The sequence below is a fragment of the Prinia subflava genome, chromosome 11 (assembly GCF_021018805.1).
Source record: "Prinia subflava isolate CZ2003 ecotype Zambia chromosome 11, Cam_Psub_1.2, whole genome shotgun sequence".
Taxonomy (NCBI): domain Eukaryota; kingdom Metazoa; phylum Chordata; class Aves; order Passeriformes; family Cisticolidae; genus Prinia; species Prinia subflava.
The window spans coordinates 9,186,200-9,200,289 of record NC_086257.1 but is presented as its reverse complement, the minus strand read 5'-3'; the positions used below and the strand labels follow the sequence as shown (position 1 = coordinate 9,200,289).

Here is a 14,090-nt window from a genome sequence, read left to right as displayed (position 1 = left end):
TTTGCAGTAAATAAACTGCAGAACTGGAACAAACCAAAGTGGGAATGAAACACTCTCATGTTCTCTCTGCACTTGTGGAGGCATGGGCACATCATGGGAACACTGGTTTTGAAATGGGGAAAATGAGAGGAGATAGGTAATGCTCATTACTCTGATCTTCCTTATCTGTAATTTATGTATGAATGAATAAAAATGAAAATCCATCTGAATTATCTTTCTATTTTTTTTTTTATTCTGGAAAAGTTAGTCTTCCTAATAAATAATAGCTTTTAGCATGAAAACTTTTAAAGTTTTCATATCATGACTAATGATTTTCAAGTGAGATTTATAATCTTTAGGAATTTGAAAACACTACTGGAATTTTTCAGGGCACTGAAAAATCTTTTTTTTGCATTTAAAAATACCCTTGAATTTTTGTTGTGTGTATTTACTGTTACTTGCTGTTTAATTCTACAGTATGAGAAGTACTCTGAGCCTAAGTACAGTTATTTATGTGCTTAAAATTAAGCAAATGTTTAAGTGCTCTGTTTTTTCATGTTCAGTTGTGAGTTTGAGTATACAGTATAAAGAACTTAAATGGCATCATCTCAAAAAGACATCTGCGTAATTTGAAAAATTGCTTGAAGGCTGTGCTCATCATATTGAATAAAAAAAAATCTTGAAATCATAAAGTGATGAAGAAGCTTTAAGATTAAAGTTCTGATGTTCTTGGTTAAGAAATCTTTTGAAGAGTCAGTCTGCTTCCTTTGACAGCCTTGAGTGAAATATCTCTCTGGAAATTGTTTGGGGTTTGTTGCCCATTGTGGTGGAAGAGCAGCAAAGATACAAAGAATTGGTATTTTATCATTTGTATAGAACGGTTACAGCTTCAGAGTCTTGGGGGAAAAAAGATACATGTGGCTTAGGACAAAAGCATTTTTAAAAGTGTAGTGGTTTTAAAGGAGACAGTAGGATCAAAGCAATACATTACCATGTAATTACATTATTTGGTAATTACATTACCAAAGCAATACAAAGCATGACATTACCATGGGGGCTCAGTATGGCTACCTCCCTGAAACAGCAGGTACATGATTTGTGTTTAATAAATAAATACATTTTCCCCCCCTTCCAGAAGTGAATGCAGACCAGAGAAACTGCCATCACATTCCTTTGAAATCGATCATGAAGATGTGGATAAGGATGAAGTATGTATTCTGGTCTTGATGTGGGTTGTTTTTTTTCTGGGGAGGTTATTTATTGCTTTAATATCAAATAAAGAATGATAATGGAGGTTCATTATCTCCTATAAAATATTTCATATTTTAAATAGCTCTGAAATTAGTGGAACAGCTTTGTCTCATGTCATCCCATATATGGGAGGGCTATTAATACTGTCTTATTTTTAAAGGAATGAAAGGGTGCTTATTTGTTATCAAGCAGATACTCACACATTAACAGTTTTTGTCTTGGAATTCAGAAAACAAGTCTGTGCAATTTTAACCTTGTCTTCCATATAGGACACAACATCCCACTCATCTTCTAAAGGTGGTGGTGGTGGAGGAGGAGGATTAGCAGCAGGAGTTTACAAGTCTGGATGGCTTTATAAAGGGAATTTCAACAGCACTGTAAACAATAGCATTACAGTTCGGGTAAGGAAACATCATTCTTTCTTTATTCCATTTGGATTTATTTTCCCCACAGAGGCACTCATTTTGCCATTGTCACTTAGCTTATATCTCAGCTTTGATTACATTGCTTTAAATGATAATAAAGTAATATTTAATTTGTCTGCAAAATAGTGATTGAAATGCAGTCAGGACTTACCTGTTATTTAAACCCTGTGAATAAAGTATCAGAGAAAATAATCTGTAATACCACAATTTTCATGTTTCTTCTTTCCCACCACTTCAGTCGTTCAAAAAGCGCTACTTCCAGCTGACACAGTTGTCGGATAACTCGTATATTATGAACTTTTACAAAGATGAAAAAATATCAAAGGAGCCAAAGGGATGTATTTTTTTGGATTCTTGTACAGGAGTCGTACAGGTAAGTTCCAGTTGATTTCATTGTAGTGTTTTAGGTGCAGGATGCATGTAAAAAGGCAAATGCAAGAACACATTCATGAACAGAATAATGGGCTCATTAGGAGCTTCAGAAAATGACAACATCAATGGTTTTGCTCTTTAATTTGGTGCAGATGCTCAGACTGACAAGTTACAAAAAAAACCACAGTGGAATTATGGTAGCAGACCTTGCACACACTCTTTGTCCATGGCAAACATGATACAAAAATATTGTGAAATGTTCGGGAGGGATTTCACTGAAATTATTTTCTGAGATGTCAGATTTTATCACGTGCTTGCTTGATGTGGGGTAAAGAGACTCAGGTTACAAAGCATTGCCTGTTGGACAAGTGTGAAATTAATCTTGTATCCTGAGCCTCCTTGAAGGTCATCACTTTTGGAGATGATAGAGAGTCTTAATGGCATCAGGTAGGACAGAACCTTATTGTTTGTTTGCCAGCAACGTTTAAAGCTTTTTTTCCTATTGTTACACTTAGATTGTCTTCTTAGATTTTTTCTCCCATCTTGTTCTTCCTTTCCTCTCATTCTAATAATATATTTCTCTTTTTTCTTTTATTTCATTCTAAACAAGATGTTGCCTTGAATGGTATGTGACTGTTGACTGATCTGGCCCAATGTGTCACTGAATAAGGAAATGCCTTTTATTTAATCCATACTTTACTACTTTACCAGTAAAGATTGGTAACAGTGCTAGGCAGGCTGATTTGAGGATTGCTTTGAAAGAAATCTTTCAGGTAACTCAGGGGAAGACCCCTGATAAACAGGAAGTTTTCTTGGTTGTGATGTCCCTTCTTTACCCTTTGGAGCAAGAAAAATGATCATTTCCCAGTGATTCACCCTGGGAACAAGAGTCTGCTGACAGTCCCAGCTCTGTGGGCAATGGCCATTACCCAGTGCTGTTCAGAAAAGTGTTTCTTTTTCCAAACAGGGGTAGAAGAGGATGGAGATGAGCATGTAGGACAATGATGTTTGCCAGTGTCAATCCATAGGCTTGGGACACCCTCACAGGTAGCTTGGAAGTGTAGCAGAAGCCATGGAGCAGATTCTTGTAGAGAAATCCTGGTTAGAAATTGCTGCTTTTGCTCCTGCCTGCTGGCAGCAAGGGCTTTCTTGTCAGCTGGGTCTCAGCCAGAGCTCCAGTCCAGCCCTCTAGGGTGTTGTTATATACATATTTAATGCTACCCCAGAGGGTGCCCCTTCTGCTGTGTTGTTTCTCATGATACACCAGGATAGCCGGAATGTCTTAACTGCAAGATTTCTGCTGTTTTTTACTAACTTCTGACAAAAAAAACCCTCAAGAAACCTTTGAAATCCTCCTCCCCCTGAACCTTTGACAACTGCTTTCTAAATCTACAGTGTTCCTCCAGGTTGTCCCTCACTGGTTGAACAGTGGGTTCTCCTCTTGCCTGCCCCCAGATACAAGTTTCTGTGATGGTTTTTGGTTGGCATTTAGTATGGGACTCACAAATTTAAGCTATCTTCACTGGCAAGAAGTTAGAATCTTAGCCAAAGGTGTACTAGGGTGAATACCATCAGCTGTCAGTCTGTGATGGACTTGGAATCATGGGCTGAAAAATAAAACCTGGGTTAAACTTGACATAAACAGGGAGACCAGAGAATGTGGAGAAAGAGTTGGGTAAAACTGAATTTTTAGTGAATAAATATGATGTGTACATTGTGATTTAATGAGTTTTAATACCCCTATAAATTCTTTAAATCTCTATGAATGACTTTGAGCTCCTGTTTGATACAGATAGAATATCAAAATTGTAGTAAATATCCCAGAGAAATCATTTCCAGATAAAATACAAAATGCTTCCAAAACAATTCTGTTAGTTTGGAAGAATGACCCTGCAGGCATTAGACTCAGCCTGATGTTTCATTTATAGCTCATTCATAGTCTCTTTTTTGAATCTTGTATTATTTTTTTCTGGAAGAAATTTTTGGACTTGAAATTAAGTGTTGAAGATTAGAAGTCAAGGTCCATATACCATATGGAAGGAGTTTTATGGAGGAGCAAACTGAGAAATGGTACTTTGGGTTTATTTTCTTGTTAACTGATCAGGAAGGTAAAATAGTTGGCCTTAGATTTGAAACCAAGCCTTTGCTGTAGATCTCATCTGCTTGCCAGAAGTCTGAAGGGCAGATGGAAAAGTGGATATTGAAGTTTCCTGCCCTGTCTGATGTTTTTAAGGCTCAGCATGCAAGATATATTGCTGTATTAGATAATGTCTGATGGTCTTTCAGTACCTGATTTAAAGATCTTGGCCATGTCTGTAAGGGGAAGTACATAATATAGACAATAAATGCATTCATCTTGTGTTTCAGTACCTGATTTAAAGATCTTGGTCATGTCATAAGGGGAAACATATAAAATAGAAAATGAATCCCTTAATTTTAAATGCTTTTGTCTTATCTGAAGTAAAAGTGAAACATAGCATTCTTCTTTATAGATTGTGCATAAACTGGTGTACATAATCCATTTCATAAATAATATGGCTTTAAAAGTTTTAAATGGCCACTACCTAAGATTCTTGGCATAGTTTTGTTCAACTTCTAGCTTTTGGTCAAGCCCTTATATAATTTTATATATATGTAACATGTTTTAGTGAAGTTTCAGTCCTTGTTTTACATTAGTTTGAATGTATGATTGGAGGAAAGGAGTGATTTCAGGATCAGGATAAATACTGAACGCCCAAGAACCAACTGCTACAAAACCCAAGCCTATTCTTACTCTGCATTTGATGAACTAGAATTTATAACCATAAAGCACTTGAGAGGAAAATTATTTCTTATCAAGAGAATTTCCGGTAGCAGAACTAAAAAATAGCACACGTGCACACATATACACACAGACACCCCCAAGTCAGCTTGAAAAGCCAAGATTTGTCTGACCCTATGGACCCAAGTAGCTAGAGAAGAAGTAGTTCAGTCTTAAGTGATTCCTGATCTGGGTCATGACATGTAATACAAGAACTGGAGCAAGTGATTAGCAACAGATTGGGTAGGAATCTTCTAAATCATCTCTGCTGCTGGAAAAAAATATTCATGGAACTTGCTTCTCAGTGTCCTGGGTTCTCATCCTCCTCTGCTAATCAGTAGCAGATTTTGCCTCTGTTCCTTTTAAATAAAAGGGTCACTATCATCTCACCATCTGGCTTAGAAACCTCTTAATAACTTGTTCATGTAGAACTGTGCAGAAAAATACTTACACTATGCAGAACTACAGGAGACCGCTGTGACGTCATTTGAGACTGTTAAGGAAGAAAAAATGGAGTGAAGTGAGCAGTTATGGGGTGGATGGTTTGGGTTTGGTTTGTTTTTTTTTTATTTGTCAGCATCAGTCCAAGGTTAAATTTGTCAACAAAGTAATGGCAATCTTCTGGAATATTGAAATCAAAATGGTGGCACTGATGTCCACAATCATTCAGCTTTAAAACTTCAGTAAAAGGATAAGGGATAGAATGCATTACTGTTCTCTCAGATGTAAGCAAGGAGGAGAGAAGATTGAAACAACTGCTTCCTTAAGGCTAAGAGATATGTGCCTCACTAATTGGGTAAATTTGAGAAATTAATTACATTGTGTTAGATCCCATCACTTTGTTTAATTTTATTGAGCTTAGTTTCAGTAGCTAAGTACCTGTCAATTCTTATGACAGAAATTGATAGACTTATCTCCTGCAGGTAAAATCTGGTGTCAGAGAACAGCTCTCAGAACTCAATCTATTCCCAATATACTGGGGCATGTGTTACTTTGAAAAGGATAGCGTTGCAATGACTGACCAGCACTATACCCCACATTTGCCTTTTGTGAAAAATTGTTGAAATCCCCTAAGTTGTTTTTAAAATCCTTGTAAGACAAAAGTAGATGTGGGAAGTCCCCACTATAATAGTTACTGCTGGAATTTGTCCTGTTGCAATCTTCTGGGAAGTCCTGTTCCCACTCTCCCTTAAATATTTATATGACTTAGCAATACTGTGATTTATCTTTTCAGGTGTCTGGTGTGCTGGTAAAGTGTAAGAGGCTTGGTTTTTAGAGCTGTTCTCTCCAGACCACTCCAACTTGTGTAGCAGTGATGCACTTTGTGACCAGAGGTCTTTTATTGTTCCACATGGGAGGTATTCCCTTCTGAACTATTGGCCATCTTAGATTTCTGTGGCTAAATATAGGACATATGTTTGGCCACAGAAGCTCTTAAATGCAAAAATTGACAGAAATTTGTGTTAATATCACACTATTTGAATTTTCTTCAAAGCCACTGGAGTTTGCTTAAATGTAATTTTTAAGGAGTGACCATATACAGTTTCATCTTATGGATGCCTTTTTCAGTACCTTTTTGTATTAGTTCTAGTGCTTATTTTTATTTTCTTTCTGTTCCAACAGAATAACAGGCTTAGGAAACATGCCTTTGAATTGAAAATGAATGACCTCACATACTTTGTGCTGGCAGCTGAAAATGAGCAGGATATGGATGACTGGATTTTTACGCTCAACAAAATCCTGCAAATAAATCCAGAGGGAACCATTCAGGAGAGGAAGAGTGCAGATCTCACTGATCTGAGGCTTGGTAAGAGTGAAAAATCTCTTGTATTACTGGGTTTTTTTTAAACAAGTGAAAGAAGTGGAACCTTCAGTATTTAAATATCAGTATTTAATCATTCTAACTGCCCGAGTCTGTAATGGATTCTGTGCCTATTGATTTCTGACGAAGCAGCACCAGTCCTGGCAATCCCTGCACAATGTCAGCTAACTCCCCTCAGATCATTTTCAAATGGCTGGAGGGGAGGGAAAACTGTTCCCACAAAGTCAGCAGGAGCAATGTGCCTCCACTTTGCATATGCAGCTCTTTTTTAAATTTAGTCTTCTCTGTCAGTGATCTTGCTGGTACTTTGTGTTTTACTGTCCTGGAACTCTGAAGGTCTAAAAAAGTTTTGTGCTGGAGAGGGGTTTGGTTGGTTCTTTTTCCAACATTTTGCTTTCTTTACAAATCTGGAGCTAATAATTAAAAAAAAAAAAAAACACCAGCTGTGGTGTATGGCTCTTTCTCTTAAAGCTTGTTGACTTTTACTTCTTGCTTTTTTGAGCTTGCATATTATGCTCTCACTGTGGAAGAAAGAATTGGATGCTCTGTTACACCGCATGTGGCAGTAACTCATTCCTCCACATAATAAATCCACATACAGTTTGGATGAACTCCAGCTGAAATTCTAAGGCTGAAAACGCTTGAAACCTGTATACAGATGTAAAATGCATGTGCTCTGAGCTGAGTCAAAGCTTTGAATCCATGTGCATCTGAATCTTAGGGATGTTCAGAGCTAATTGAACTCTTTAGCCTGATGTTTATAATAAGTTCAATTTGGAAGGACAGGATACTCTTCATATAGACAAGGATGATTTTAGAACTTGGAGGCACAAGAGATTTGCACTTCAGAATCAGAGGAGTACTTTTGAAAATCCCACCCATAAATGATATTAATGAAACAGGAAGAAATGTCTGCATGAAAGGTCAAAAACACAGGCTAACAAAAAACAGAAGTCTCTACTGGTAAAAAAGCTGATAACAAGCAACAGGAATGTGCTGTAGGGTTAGCTTGTCAAAAGACATGAGGCTTTCTTGGCAAGAAGAGCCCTAAGTGACTGTAATGACTTCTTTCACATGGGGCTGAATTACCCCGTGAGAACAGAGCACTCCTGGTGAGCTGAGTGAAGCACAGGGCTTGTGTTCAGTGCTCTGGATTCTCTGGGTTCATTGGTTTGCACCTCAGAGAGTCCAGCCTGCATCCCTCCCTCTCCCAAAGAGCAGGTAAGGTCCTGCCTGCCCTGCTGAGGGCTCCCTTTACTGGGAACCCAAAATCCTTGGTTGACGTAAACCCTTGGTGTTGCATCAGAAGGGACTGAGACAAGAAGGTGTCTTTGTCGTGGGCATGAATATTTGTCATGGGTGACTGTGTTGGGTGTTTCAGTGAGTAGCTAGGCCTGTTGTTTGGAAGCCTAAATGTAGACTGAGATACAGTGAGCAGCAGTGAGAGATGAGGTTGAGGAGGACAGAGCTTTACGTGAGCATTGCTTCCATTTGGAGAGATGATGAGTCTGAAGGGAATAAAAAGAAATAACATGGAAATATTTGTCTTTTAAACTTGTGGTTATAGCGAGAATAATAAAACCATTTTGTGGGTTTTTTTCCTTCTCTTCAAGACCCTGCAGAAGTTGCGGTGAATTATGATTGCTCTCAGGAGGAGGCAGATTCTTCAGAGAACACCTTGCACCCAGACTTCGCCAAAGTAATGGATGTTACATTTTTCTTTACATGTCTAGTGGAAAGAATGTCCTAGGTGAAAAATGCCTGCCAATACCTGATCAATAATATTCTGAGAGGCTGAAAAATATAGCACAGTCTATTACAATTGTCATAACAAGTGACAGGAATAATCTTCCTTCTGAACAACTCATCCTTTTGTTTAAATGAGAAAATCTCCACCAGATGCAAAAAGAGTAGGTGCTCCACTGAGTATTTTGATTTAGACCTGTGAAGTCAGTAAGGGTCCGGCCCCTCAGTTATGTGTGAAGTATTTGCTCGTCTGAACTGCATTTCAGTAGAATTTGGCCCTTGGAGAGCCAAAATTTCCTGTGTGACTGGCAAAGAAGTGAGCTCTGAACTGCTCATTGCCTTCTGTAACTTCCTTGAAAGATACATGTGCTACCAGGGGAGGCATTTTGTCCTCTGGAGCTCATAAACTGCTTCATGTGGATGAGATAATTGTGCATGGTGCTAAGAAGCTTTTTAATGAAAAGCTAGATTGGAAATGCTTCACTGCTTTCTCTTAAATGAATCTGTTCATAGCCTTCTGCCAGTGAGCTGCCGTAGATGCTGTCTGTCTGCAGAGCCAAATGCTGTTTGTGGATGTTACACAGATTTGAACTGAAAGCTGTCTGTGCAGCTGAGGACAGAATTATACTGTAGGTCATATTCATATATGGGAAGTGATCACCTAGAATGCAAAAAAAGCAAAAAGAGTCAAATCACCAAGCAAAATAAAAACCAAATGGCCAACCAAATAAAATGGATCTGAGTTTATGTGTTAAGGGCAGCAGAAGTGTCAGACAGCCTTGTCTGTGGATAGATTCTTTCTAATGGTTTAGTTGATACAGATATCTCAGAGGCATCTTGCAGATATCTCAAAGACCACTGGTGCCTGCAAGGCTATAGGAGATGGTCAGTTTGTTTTGTGATGCTCTTTTTGCCCTTTATATGGATAATCCCTGTTCCCCCACTTTTGTTTTTCTCCCGGTAGCTTCAGTCAGTCTTGGCTGCCTTGGTTGTTCCTGGATAAGGGTGCACCTACATAATCCCCTGCCCAAGCAACTCCGGCAAAGCTCTTAGGCACAGGCAACACTTAGCAAGCTTAGTTACAGTGATATTCAGCTCTTAGCAGTGATCAGCTCTTTTGCAGTGATTCTCAGCTCATAAGCTTGCTAAGGTGCCTTGGCAGACGCAGGGAGAGAGAGGAGAAGCGCCATATGAAGTTTCACAGACGATCCTTTATTAGCATCTTCTGTGAAGGGTTTCAGGGACAGCTCTTCTGCTGAGCTGGGGGAAAAGTGGGGTTTTTATAGGGTACCGAGGTTTTGAGAAGTGGTCTAGTAGTATGAGTTGGGGTAGAAAGTGACCTATTGTCTTACAGGGAGATAAGAGAGGGTCCGAGCGCAGGAGAAGGGTTGTTTTGGCCTAGTCTCCATGACTGGGCATTTCTGCCCTTAGGGGACTGCCCGCCAGAGAGGCCTACCAGGCCTCACGGCTGCACACCCCACCCTGGCTCTACAGTCTGGCTGCAGCAGTGTTCTGTGGCCTTTCCCCAGCCCATGGCAGATAAACATCCTGATCCCATCTCTATCTCAACTAGTCTGCCAGAGCCACATCAGGACCTGCTGCTGCAGCTCAGGCTGTGGGCAGTGCATGTTAGGAAGTGAACACAGAGCCCTTGGTCTTGCTGGGTTGTTGTTTGTTACTTCATGTGCACTGGCAATACCATGATGTTGTGGGAGGCATGAAACACTGAATGGGACTGAACAAGAGAATATCCTGTGCTATGTCAGCTAAGGGTTGTACTCAGTCCTAGGCAACCAGGAAAGATGGACACTCTTGTTAATATTTCAGAGATTTAAAAAAATTAAAACAAAAAAAGAGAAAATAGAAGTGCAAAGAAAGACTGGACAATTGAAATATCCCAAAGGATCTTTAAGGGGAGGGGAATGTGTAGGGTTTACTTTACATATTGGATAAATGAGCTTAACTAGTGAGGGAAAAGGTTTTTGCAGTTAGACATAAGGATAAACCTTTAGAAGGTAGGGTAGGAAGGCACCAGGTGGCTTTAGAAGGTGAAGTTGGTGTTGTCAGTTTTGCTATTAACTAAAGCACGTGTCTTTAGAAAGGAAATGGGTATGTCTGATCCTCCCTGTGGCAGAGGGTGGGTGGGTGACACTGCAGTCTGTGTGTCTGCTCAGCCTCTGAGGCTCAGTGGCATTTGCTGCTCCCCTTTCTGCCCTCCCCTGGCACAGGGGTTTTCTGTGGGACTGGTTTGTTGGGGGTTTATTTCCCTCAGCTTGGGAATCTCCAAACTGATTTTGGTGCTGAGATCTGACATCTTCCTCAATGGATAGCATATGTGAAGATACAAAAACTTGAATTACCTAACTGATCTATTTTGGGATTCCTTAAAAGTATGGCATGGCTTGAAAATCCCTGTTTCACGAGCAGAGAGTGCTTGGAGATGCTTGAGGATACCTACTGCAGAAATGGGAAATGTTATGAGTGAAACGTTGATCACTCATTTAGAAGTCTAACAACTCTATGGATTTCTTTCTTGCTCAGAAAACTAATTTATTATCTGTCACCACAGTACATCACAGAAACAGAAGAAACAGTGAAAGCCTCTCGAAATACAGAGCGACTAAACCTGTTCTCTTTGGATCCTGATATAGCAGTAAGCAATATTTCATTTTTTTTTATTCTTAGAGGTTTTAAAATACAGGTGACACAAACTAGCTCGTGGGGTAGCTGAGCCAGCAGAGTGGGTTGCACTTCAGCAAGCACCTGGGTATATCCAGGGCTTCAGCAGGGCAGAGGGAGGGGAGGTGTCTGCAGTCCAGAGAGAATTCTGTTCAGACTCTACACCCTGACTGCAGAATGGCTGAGGATGGCAGTGACCTCTGGAGGTCATCCTGCCCAGCCGAGCTAAGCTCTGAATTAGTTTAAAACAAGCATTAAAGCAAAGTTTAGCACGTAATGTCAGGATCCAAAGAAAGTTATTACTTGCACTGAATGTGATTTAAATGGAAATTTTATTTTAGTTAAAAAGAAGGCTTAAGTAACACTGGGATCAGTGTATATTTAAACTTGAGCCTGATGTCAATCAACTGTAAGACCTTTATTCAAAGTATTAAGCAAATTGAAGCAGTGATGTTGTATATAAGTAATTGGAAAAGAGGGAAATGCCTGGAATCTCATTCTAAAATGTGCTGTTAATAGTCTGAAAATGTGAGAGTTTTAATCTATATGAGGAAATTAAAAGCTAAAGTTTTAGAAACAGTAAGTAAACAAAAAAAAAAGTATGTTCTAAAATTATAGGAAACTTAATTCAAATCCCTAATTCTGCCTCTGACATTATATATGTTCTCAGGCTGTCTTTTTGGTTTACTTCCTAATCTATAAATTAGGAATAATGCTCATTAACTATAGAAATATGAAGATACCAACAGTGACTTTTGAGGTTTTCAGGTGTTTCAGTGGTTGCAAAGACCTTTAAAAAGCTTACTTAGTTTTGGAATATGATGCTTTTTCCTATGTATAACAAATTGTCCTACTTATTTCAGGCATTGAATCCTCAGAAAAAGGAGTTTCCAGGGACAAATTCAGTGATAAAGCCATTTGAAGAAAAGCCTGCAAAGAGGATCCTGATTACCTGCAAATCCCTCAGTTTGAATCTCCAGGCCTGTGTTACTGAAAATGAAAATGATCCCTCAACCAATGTAAGCTTTTCTTATTTCTCTGTGATTTTTTTTTTTTGGTTGGTTTGTTGGTTGGGTTTTTTTTCCTTTCTTACTTGTGTTAGTTTGGAAAGAGAAGTGAAAGGACAGCTGCATTGCCCATGCATACTGCTCCCTGTGGACTGAATAAAAAAACTGATTAACTTTTCAATAGATATTTTGAAGCTGATTTATATGGCAGATTTTTAGCTACAGTTCAGAGGAGGATTAAAAATGTTACAATCGTTGGGAATTGCTATGAGAAGAACAAGTTTAAACTGCCAAGACCTATGTAGGAGGCAATGAAATATCAGTTGCTGGTGACCTGGGGGGTTTTGTTGTTTTTCAGGGAGAGACAAGGAACCAAGAAGATAAAATTACAGGAGAGAAGGCAAAATATAAAGGACAGGATGTTTCATCTAGTGGAAAAATCCAGCTAAAACCAGGACAAACCAGAAAATTCTGCTTACTCTTACTGTAAAAAAAAAAGAGCCAGGAAAATTGAGATGTAGATGTCAGTCTATAGCTTTTAGTTAGTTCTCCTCTGAAGCAGGAAAGTTACGAGACATCAGTGTCCCAGCAACTCCACTTTCATATATTACATATGAGGCATTGATTTGTTTGTTGATTTGTTTGTTTTTCATTTGAAGATGACCTCTACAGTGAGTGCAAATTCAGCATGATGTAATCAATATCTTTTTTTGGCAGACTGGAATAACTGTTTAAATAAAGTCATGATAACTGCACCAAGGGCACACAATATTTGCTGCAGAGGCTGCAAAAGCAAAGGACGTTGTAGCTGCTATGCACTGCTCTTTATCTCCACAGTTTTAAGGTTCTGGTTTCTGGGCAGCTCAGGTGGTGTATTCTGAGGCTGATTTATTCTGTCAGAACTATGGATGCTCTTTGGAGGTTACTTTCAGTCACAGGAATGAATTCCCTGGTACTCTGCCATAGGATAAGTGGGCACTGTCAGAGGGGTTTGAATGCTCTTGGTTTCCCAGCAGAATGGAACATGTGTTTCCCACAGAATAATACACCCACGCTTTTGTGTTTGTCCCAGTAAACATTTTCTATGCCCTTACATTTGTCATCTCTGTGTTGCATTTCTGACGATCCCTGGAAAGCCCACACTCGCTCTTCCCTCTTTCATAATGACCCTCAATCTGCATTTGAAAAATCCTGCAGTGTGTTTTCTGGGGCTCTATTCATTTACTCTAATAATTAGTTTTCTATTTGGTTTTCATTCTGTGAGTTTCTAAGCTGTCAATTCCTCTTCTGGCACCCTGTTAACAAGCTTTCTTTAAAAGCCCCTAAAATCACATGGTTAGAAACATGTGTTTTAAATGTATCTCATAATTTGTAAATAATACTTGCTTACTTTCTTTCTTTTTTTTTTTTTTTTTTTTTTTTTTTTTTTTTTTTTTTTTTTTTGGTCGCAGAAACCCATTAAAAGATAGACTTCACTCCCATCCTCTCAGTTATCACTGTATTTCTGGTATTTTCTCCAGGTAGAGCCTTTCTTCGTGAGCGTGGCACTGTATGACGTCAGGGATGGCAGGAAGATCTCTGCTGATTTTCATGTGGATTTGAACCACACTCTGGTTAGACAGATGATTTCAGGCTCCTCGAGTCCATTAGAAAATGGTGCAGTTGAAAATATTGACTCAAATGAAATGGAAGAACCACAGGTCAAAGGATTCCCAGAAGAGTGGCTGAGATACCCCAAACAGGTATTCCATGTGTGACTTTCATGGCTTAGTGACTTGTGTGAGTTCTTTTGGTTTGGTATTCTTTTTCACTGGAGAACTTTTGCATGCTATGTTCTTGGTTTTGAGAAATTTCTCTTTTGTGTGTCAGTGGTGTAGAGCCACTTGCTCTCTGAACTCCCTGTACACACCATTTACAATCAAAAGTGATAAAAGTTAGTGTCTCTTTTTTAAGATAAAGCACTCATATTTCCTGTGCCCTTTGGGTCCATTTGCTGACCTCTCCCAACC

At 39.0% G+C, this 14,090-nt stretch overlaps 1 protein-coding gene across 6 annotated transcripts in view; it reads left to right on the top strand.

Moving 5' to 3' along the window:
* Nucleotides 1–14,090, top strand: part of DOCK10 (dedicator of cytokinesis 10) — a 147,148-nt gene that overhangs the window by 75,479 nt on the left and 57,579 nt on the right. For all 6 annotated transcript variants that reach the window (XM_063408200.1, XM_063408199.1, XM_063408202.1 and 3 more), the window contains exons 5-12: nt 1,115–1,187; nt 1,500–1,631; nt 1,894–2,028; nt 6,451–6,634; nt 8,263–8,348; nt 10,965–11,048; nt 11,938–12,093; nt 13,602–13,823. In XM_063408200.1, the coding sequence (XP_063264270.1) occupies nt 1,115–1,187; nt 1,500–1,631; nt 1,894–2,028; nt 6,451–6,634; nt 8,263–8,348; nt 10,965–11,048; nt 11,938–12,093; nt 13,602–13,823 (1,072 nt within the window). The remainder of the gene's footprint in view (nt 1–1,114; nt 1,188–1,499; nt 1,632–1,893; nt 2,029–6,450; nt 6,635–8,262; nt 8,349–10,964; nt 11,049–11,937; nt 12,094–13,601; nt 13,824–14,090) is intronic.